We start from the raw sequence: 9,241 nt of genomic DNA on the forward strand, positions 1-9,241 counted from the left end.
GTATTATTTAGATACAACAATTTGCCCATACATTAAATTGCACATTGACTAATTATCTAGAACAGAGAGGGCACCTAAGTACTAATTATTCTCTATGCCTAATAATGTTGCAGCAAATAGATTTCAATCGAAATTGCCGTGGTCAAATTTTGTCCTAAGGGATTAGATATTATATTTCGTTTTATGAAATTTATTAGAAGTAAATATTATGGCAATTATGTTTATAAAGATAGCAACGAGTATGTACTATGCTTTAGTTGTCTATGTGCATATACCATTACAGTCAATTAAAAAAAAAATACCTGAAATGAAGTTCTATTTAGAAATTAAAAACTTTTTAACGGATTTTAAACGTCTTACAAATAATATTATAAAGACATAATATCTCAATCTCCCCGTGACCACGCTCGCTGTAAAGTGTTCGAAACGTCGGGTTAATAATATAATGAATAAATCGCGTTTAAAATCCGTTAAAAAGTTTTTAATTTCTAAATGTATAATACTCGCGTGAAATCAAAGGCTTGGTCCAAGATCGAGACACATTGCGGGAAATGTGATATTAGAACATGTTAGACCAAGCCAGGATTATAAAGCTGATGAGTTTGTTTCGAGATTATCTAAGCACTACTGGACCGATTCCAACATTCTTTCATTGTTTAATATTCACGTGGTCCGAATAAGTTTAGGTTATATTATACCATATTAACCACTGACAGAACCAGGGTAGACCACTAGTTATCTATATTTGTCTCTACTTAAATAAATAATTCAAGACATTATTTTATTATCGCCTTTACTTCTCTTCTTGGGACATGCGCTGAATTCTTTAAGAATTAATGTACTATCTTTTAGTTTATGTCTCATGTGGCCATTGATATGTGTTAAAGCATAATGATTTATATGCGAGTGAAAGTTAATTTATCAAAATCAATGGCCAAACTACTTTTAATGGAATTTACAAAATGAAGATTTTTAATTCGACTTTTTTTTTGGTTTGCCGATTAGTAGGTACGTGGGGTTTCAACCGATGGTGATTTTTTTTATGATAAATAAAAAATTGTTGTCATTTGGTCCAATTTTAGACACTAGAGTAGTGCCCCTCTCTCCAGAAACGACCGACCGACCGACCGTCGGACTTATCCGATATAAATATACAATACAATATACTTTATTTAACACATATAAATGAGAAAGATAAACAAACGAACATGAAGAAAACAAGAAAGGAAATAAACATGTAAAGGTTAAATAGGTTATAAAAAGCATAACATACACTCCTCATACACCATAGAATCATACCGAATTCAAACTACACCTATAGCTTGGTAGGTAGATATAGTTATTTATCGCACGCTCCAAAAATTTCATGCAAGTCATCCGCCATCAATTTTATTACTTATACAATATTGCCTAACTCCATTCTATTGTCCCAGAAACACACGTTATTAAAAGTTTCGTTTGTTTTCTACTTTATGCACTAACTGAGTGAAACTACAGAAACTATATTCTCTATAACAGTCTTATGTTGGCTGAGAAGTGCTTTATTATGACTTTACGTTCGTGATTTTATTTTAAACTTTCAAGCGTTTCAACTTCATTGTTTTAAGTCAAGCACTTGTGATAATAAATTGTTTTGCAAATATATTCATATCAAAAAAATTGCGACGTACTGAAATAGTTAGTTTTATAATATTTTTATCTGTAGGTACTATTATGAAAAGCTGATGAGTTGGATTTCAAAAATATACCGATACCACGGGTGAATTCGGGGCATTTTTTAGTAATCCTGAGATTAGGGCATTCAAACAAACGAATAATACAAGACATACAAACACATAGGTTACAATTTTTAGTTCAACCTTAACCTTAATTTGAGAAAGGTTTAGAACGAAATGAATGGAGGATGAAAACTTAACTTCAGTAAGTCGTCGAACCAACCCACAAACCTAAATAGAAACATTACCGTAACAGCAAAGTATAAAGAGGCAAACAAAAGCCTGTTTATCTAGATTCTAGATTATTCTCGAAGTACGGTCATTTCCTAGTTCCGACTGAAGACAATGCTACGCACAACAATGCCGCTGATAACGATCTTATATAATATTGTTTTATTCCGTTTTTATAAATTATTTGGCGCAGTCTGTCGTGGCTTCCTTCCTTTTTTTTTCTCTAAATATATAAGCTAGAATTTATATTTCCTTCTCCTCGCCCTTCCCAGTCCATTCCTTCTTTCCGATAATCAATCCTTTCCTTATCCCTTATCCCTTAAAAGCGGGCAGCGCATTCTCTGAGTTCTGAGCCTCTGCGAATGTCCATGGACGGTGGTGATCGCTCACCATCAGGCGAACCACCGGCTCAGTTGCCCGCTATGACATAAAAAAAAGAAGAATAACTAACACAGTTTTATGTTATCTGTGCTATTATTTAATGTTTATTTTATTTTGCGAAAAATTAGATTTTTTCTATTCTTTAACAATTGTCAAATAGTTCACGCTAGCTCGACTCCGCGGCTTCGCTCGCGTGGAAGCCGTCTAAAAACTAGCCTGTGACTTATTCTAACGTATGAGCTATATCTGAGCTATGTGTATGTTAAATTCTGGGAGGATTTTTTCAAATTTAATGGTTTTTTTTTTATAAAACTGGATCGATCCCATAATAGGATTAAAAGTTATACAGTTGATCGAAACAAAACACACTTAGTCAGAAAACAAAAAATAAAACAACTATGTATAGAGTATCATTTAATCGGCTATTTACAAACAACACTTAAACTAGAAATGCGCCGTCAGTCTGTCAATCTCGTAAAGATCGCTGAATATTTCTTCCACTTTTGTTCCTATCTTCTTCGCGATCTGTAATAAATAATATAAAGAACATGTTTCGAATTAATTTTTAGTTTTATAACATTGTAACCACACTAATATTATAAATGTGGGAGTTTGTTTGTTTGAATGTTTGTCCGTAAATCACACTGAAACTGCTAAACGGATTTTGATGAAATATGTATACAGACAGGATTTGAGTTGACTTGGGTGTTAGGATACTTTTCATCCCGATTAAATACTTTTTTTGGGATAAAACAGGAATAGATGGTCACTTAATTATTTGTAAATCTCCTAATTCCACGCGGGTAAAACGAACGGGATGCGGGCAGAATCTAGTCGGTAATAAAAGTATACTCTGTCTCAAATAAGTGGGATATAAAATTGGTATAATGATCGTATGATGACGGCGTTGATATTATTAATAACCAGCGGTACGCCCCGGCTTCGCCCGTGGTACATATATAGCCTATAGGCTCCTATACCACGGACCCTCGTATATAAAGTTATAACTTTACACGATAAATGGGCTATGTATTACTGAAAGAACTTTCCAAATCGGACCAGTAGTTCCCGAGATTAGTGCGTTCAAATAAACAAACTCTTCAGCTTTATAATATTGCTAGCTTTAACTTGCGGCTTCGCACGCGTTAAATTCGGAACCGTTTAATAGATGTTATTATACACATAAACTTTACTCTTGAATCACTCCTGAAAAAAACCCCATCAAAATCCGTCGGGTAGTTTTAAAGATTTAAGCATACATAGGGACATAGGGACAGAGAGAGCGACTTTGTTTTATCTTATGTATAGATGTATAGATACAGGTCCAGCACTCACGTCCTGCTGCTCGCTGATGGGCATGGAGGTGTAGAGCGCCACGAGGTCCCCGTCCAGGATGCCCCGGGCCGGCCCGCCGCCGCGCCGCACGTTCTTGTACGTCCTGTGCCATTTAAATGCTATATCGTGTAAATTGCCTATTTTTAAATTATAAGGGATTCTAAAGCCTGCAACACAGTTTACTAACACAAGCATTTCGTTTCTTCCAATATAATTGTATGTATTTAACAGTTTTAATAAAGACTTATTATTATTATTAAAAAAAAAAAAAAAAAAAACAATAATAAATTTAACCGCTTTCCATCCCTTCGATGCAATATCTTCTATTTTATGTCACAGTCGGCAATGGAGCTGGTGGGTCGGCTGATGGTAAGCGCTACCACCGCACATGGCCTACTAGACCGATTTGAAAAAAAATTATCTTCCTTAAAAAGCTATATCTTCACCTAATGACGGGTATAAGTTGTAAAAGAGAATTAAGTATAGCATTTGTTTCATTGGAAGCTCTTTTAAAAGTATACTATGAGATATACTATCTGTTTCATCAGCGGACAAAATCATAAAAACATGAGGAAACCGGCATATCCAAGAATTAAAAAATTCGACGACATGTGACATCTGCCAACTCGCACTTGGCCATAATAGATAATGGCCTGAACCCTCGAAGCAGGTCTGTTTATAAGATTTGTAAAATTGTAAAAGATTAAGACACTCCAGTATCACCTGTACGCCCTGGGATTCAAGCCGGCGATGTGGCAGCAGTAGTTATTCATGACGTTCTGCAGCATCAGCAGTCTTCTGTACACCTTCTCGGAGACTGGCATCACGTAGCCCACTCCGCCGTCCAGTGTTGCTGTATAAAAAAGGAGAGAAACATTGTATCATAGAAATCCGTTAGAAAAGTCCACTATTAGAGAAATGGACGATTTTACAATTGCAAGTTTATAAAGTTGTTCGCAGATAGACAAAAATGATCGGATTTTAATATATTCAGTCATGTTTATATTGTGTCATAGTCACATGGAGTCTGGCAGGAGTGATAAGTGAGAAAAATTATAAAGAGTAGAAATACTTTTATATATCTCTTTTCACGCTAAACATTTTTAAAGAAATCTATACAAGATATACTCATATCCTACGCTAGATATACTCACTGAACACAGTGACGTGTCGGCGCTGCGCGTGCGCAGCCGCGGGGCCCGCATGGGGCCCGGTGTGGGGCCCGGTGTGGGGCCCGGTGTGGGGCCCGGCGGGGGGCCCGGGCGGGGGGCGCGCCGCGATGCGGAACATGGCGTGCACCTGCTGGCCCAGGTGGTAGTCGCACTTGCGGATCAGCCGCTGCCCTGCGGCGCATGCGCAACTACGCGTTACACTTTATATGTCACGTCGCCAACTCGCACTTGGCCGCCTTTTTTTTTCTAATTAACTGTGCCGAGAACACTGACTTATCCATGAACGCGCAACTCAAACTAATGGACAGATCGGCCTAAAATTTGGCATGTAAAATAGCCACTACGATATAGTCATTCGCTAAGAAACGATTTTCATATATTCTACCCCCATAATAGGATCTAAAACCATGATGTGAAAAATGTGTCGTTCGAAAAATACGATTCGTTCGAGCATTTTCCCATATCAATAACGGTCTATTAAGAAAGAGTAACAGACAGACAAACAGTCTATCTTATTTATAACACACAAGCTGTTCGCCGGCCAATAGCTTATATAATAGGCTATACAGCCTGTGTCACTCAGTGTAGTTGCAGCTTTCTAATGGTGAAATAATTTTTAAAATCGATCCAGCAACTTTGCGTGTAGCGTTAAAACGTTATAAAGAATCAAAAGTTTCCTCTTTATAATATCAGTGTAGACAAATAGAAGAAATAAATAAACCCAATTTAACCTGGGAGTCGAGCACGCTTCGCCACGACTTGGGCCAACTCGCGGAAGAAGCACACCCCCACAGGAGACCGTGTTTCGTACGGTGAGTGGGAGTGCCGGAGGCCGTTTCCTTTTCCTCACCCATCCCAGCCGTCAATCCTTTCCTTATCCCTTACCCCATAAAAGCAGGCAGCGCATTCGCAAAGGCCTCTGCTCTGTTCACGGGCGGTGGGGATCGCTCACCATCAGGCGAACCACCAGCACCAGCTCAGTTGCCCGCTGTGACATACAAAAAGCCAACCTCCGTAGCTCTCCCTGGCCTGCGGCTGGTACATGAACAGAGCGAGGTTCCCCTCCACCTCGCTGACCAGGAAGCCGAGGCTCGTGTTGTCCACCATGAACTCCATGTCGTATATCTGATAAACGTTTTGAATATAATTATTAATTGCCGACTGCATCGATACGCGTAAAGTTCGAGAATGGTTCGAGTGAAGGTTCTGTCCTGGTGACTCAATAGAGAAAGGCACTCATCTCAGGCTATAATGTTCCCACTACTGGGATACAGGCCACCTATGAGGGTTTAGCCCATAAACCACCACTCTCTCCAAGTGCGGGTTGGCAGATGTCACATGTCGTCGAACTTTTGATTCTCGGACATGCCGGATTCCTCACGATGTTTTCCTTCACCGTTTTCAGCAGTGGTGATGTTATCCATATACGCAGATACATTGAAAATCAATATATTGTCAATTTCATATCCGAAGTCCCCACAACTTAGCCACCACTACTTTTTTATATAGATATGGACTAGCAAACCAAATCATAGATAATAGACAAAAAATTTTTTAAATGAGCAACTAAAACAATTTATTATAGTCTCTGGTCTCTGGGCAAACTGAATTGTTTTTCAAATATGTCACGTAATATCATAGACTACATACATCAATACCTCTTTCCTTTTTAACTCACTCTCTCTCTCTCTCACCTGCGCGGTTCTAAAGTCCCTGGAGACCAGAGACAAGGTCCGGTGCTGGTCCTGATATCTCAGCAGGGATATCGACTTGTACACATCAGCCACTAGTATCAAGTTCTTAACCGCGAGCATTCTGTGCACGTAGATCTGCGTGTCTATGAACGCCACTCCCACCAAGTCGTTGTCTTTGAGTTGCCAGATGTAAATCTGAAATAAGAATTTTTTTTTTTTTAGAAAATCGATACTGTGTAGAATCACATTTATTGATAAATTCAATTTTGTTATTGCTATATTAATTTATTACTTTTAAGAATTTTAAAGGTACGCTACATTACTATAAAGGGTAAATATATGAAAAAATAATTGTGGGCTAGATATTTAATCTTTCTTGATTTTTTTATCAAGAACAACTTTTCCTCTTTTCTCTTTTCCCTTCCCACAAATATAATAAATAATGTAAATATTTTGTTTAAGCTATATATGTACCCTACATTTTAAGGATACAATTAAGATTTAATTATAATATTTATAGAAAAGTAACATTTCTCACCTTCTGCCCGACAGCTGATATGAGATATCCCAAAACCTGCGTAAGCGCAGTAACGGGCCCCTTCTGTTCCTTCGCATAAATCTCTTTGAATCTATTCTTTGTCAATGGCTGACCCGGCTCCGGCACTACGTCTATAATATCGTAGATTATAATCTGGAATTATCATAAAATCGGTCAAGTGCGAGTCGGACTCGCGATACTAAGAGACGGGACCCACAAAAAAATTAAAGGTAAATTGCAAAAATTGTCACGCATCCAATTTATGACCATACCAATCATTGCCTAACTTCGTTTTTTATTATCTGCTGAGCAGGAACAGATTTACATAATCTCTGAAAATTTCTATTGTCTAATTATTATCACGGTGTATGAGATATGATGACAAACGGACAAACAGACAGACAGAAGTGTTAGTAATAGTAAAGGGCCTCTTTTAACGCATTCAGTACAGAACGGGCTCTAAAAATGCTTGCAATTAATGTTAATCTGTTGAAATGGACGGCAATAGAAGATTGGACTGGTATGTGCTGCCATCTATTAATTAATTTAAGCTAGTTATCACTACTTTAAGTTTATGACCTGCTACCCAACTTAAACCATTTATAATTTGTTTGATAAACATCTGAAATTTATAAACTCGAATATTTATGATAAAATGCGTCATTGTAAATAAAAATTTAACTCACTCTCCCCCTAGAAGTGATGTCTTCTCCATAATTATAGTTGGTACCAATTGCGATGTAACCCCGACGACCGGACCTTAATAAATAATTAAAATCAATACTTTGTTATGATAATGAGCTTAAAATTAATGTAAATATAAAAGAAATATCATCTTTCCGTTTTGCTTTCGAGTCGAAAGGATTTCTAATGGGATTTTGAAAACACAATCAATTCTTTAAGTCGGTCTTGAAATCAATTCTTCAACTCAATTTTTTAAGTCAGTTAGTAAGAAATTCAGATTACACAGACAACTGTCGAATAAATATTTGAAAATGTTTAAAAACATACCTAATTTTTTTTTTAATCTAAAAATTCTCAAGTATTAAGTAGTATTTAATATAAAGCTACAGAAATAAAAATTTCATTTGAAAATGTATTTTTTTTTTCCAAATCCGGTTCGAATAACCAATATAACAATACCAACGAAATATTTGAAATTATTTATTGTACACACTCAATAACCTACAAGTGAAGGCCGAATCTAAATTTAATTCGCTAAAATATAGAAACCGTTCAGAAAACACCACTCACGTGGTCCCCTCGTAGGAGAGCGAGACGTTCTTCAGGCAGGTGACGTGCTCCCAGTCGTCCAGGGACACTCTGCTGCCGGGCACCACCTCCCATGACACCGGCGAGAACAGCATCACCGAGAACTTCTCCTGCATCGGGTAGGGGAACCTGGAATGGTTTAGAAATGTAAGTAACTCTTTCTATCTGTCTGTCTGTTACGCTTTCGCGCCTAAACCACTGAACCGATTTTGATGAAATTTGGTATGATGATAAAACTGAACTTGGGAAAGGTCATAGGATACTTTTAATTGCGAAAAAAAGTGTAGAAGAGGTTGAAATAGGGGATGAAGGTTTGTATGGAAGTTCCTTATTGTCAAACATAAAATCATGTAAGATTCTTTCACACCTAAACCACAAAATTAAAAACATATATGCTATCCTTACCATGTCGAGCGATATAACCGAATACCACGCAGGCAAAGTGCACGCGGGTGGACAGCTAGTGTGTTTATAATTATTTGAATAGGAAAAAAATCCCGTTATGAGGCGGAATTCGAACTCGTGTATATAGCCTTAGGGCAGTAATAACAATTGTAACCTATATAAAGTGTTAATTCATCAATGACAACTCTATTCGTGTGTAACATGTGTATACATAACACTGACAAATAAAAAAAAAACCCTCAACGTTTCAAAAACGTCCGTAAAAATGAGCGCGACATTTAAAACTGTGAGCTCATTTTAATGCGATTGAGACTAACCTATCGTCCAACTTCAAAAAAGGCGCGGCTTAATAAATTTAAAACAACTATAGTGTTGCAATTATTATTTAACGATAGTGTTGCCACTGATGACCCATTTTTGTTTAGACTACCTGTCTCCCTTGTTCTCCGTGCTCTTCTCCTTGTCCTCCCCGTTGAACTTGTAGTAGGACGTCGTCGG

The 9,241-nt window shown here is 37.3% G+C and overlaps 1 protein-coding gene across 1 annotated transcript in view; it reads right to left on the reverse strand.

Moving 5' to 3' along the window:
• Nucleotides 1-2,728: 2,728 nt before the first annotated feature.
• LOC119836625 (cleavage and polyadenylation specificity factor subunit 1) overlaps nt 2,729-9,241 on the reverse strand; it is an 18,738-nt gene continuing 12,225 nt past the window's right edge. Inside the window, exons 18-27 of the mRNA XM_038362008.1 lie at nt 9,174-9,239; nt 8,321-8,467; nt 7,753-7,825; nt 7,067-7,219; nt 6,529-6,723; nt 5,845-5,959; nt 4,817-5,005; nt 4,386-4,515; nt 3,663-3,765; nt 2,729-2,852 (exon numbers count right to left, since the gene is read on the reverse strand). Of these exons, the coding sequence (XP_038217936.1) occupies nt 2,772-2,852; nt 3,663-3,765; nt 4,386-4,515; nt 4,817-5,005; nt 5,845-5,959; nt 6,529-6,723; nt 7,067-7,219; nt 7,753-7,825; nt 8,321-8,467; nt 9,174-9,239 (1,252 nt within the window). The 3' untranslated portion in view covers nt 2,729-2,771. The remainder of the gene's footprint in view (nt 2,853-3,662; nt 3,766-4,385; nt 4,516-4,816; nt 5,006-5,844; nt 5,960-6,528; nt 6,724-7,066; nt 7,220-7,752; nt 7,826-8,320; nt 8,468-9,173; nt 9,240-9,241) is intronic.

Source organism: Zerene cesonia, chromosome 25 (genome assembly GCF_012273895.1).
Source record: "Zerene cesonia ecotype Mississippi chromosome 25, Zerene_cesonia_1.1, whole genome shotgun sequence".
Lineage (NCBI taxonomy): Eukaryota > Metazoa > Arthropoda > Insecta > Lepidoptera > Pieridae > Zerene > Zerene cesonia.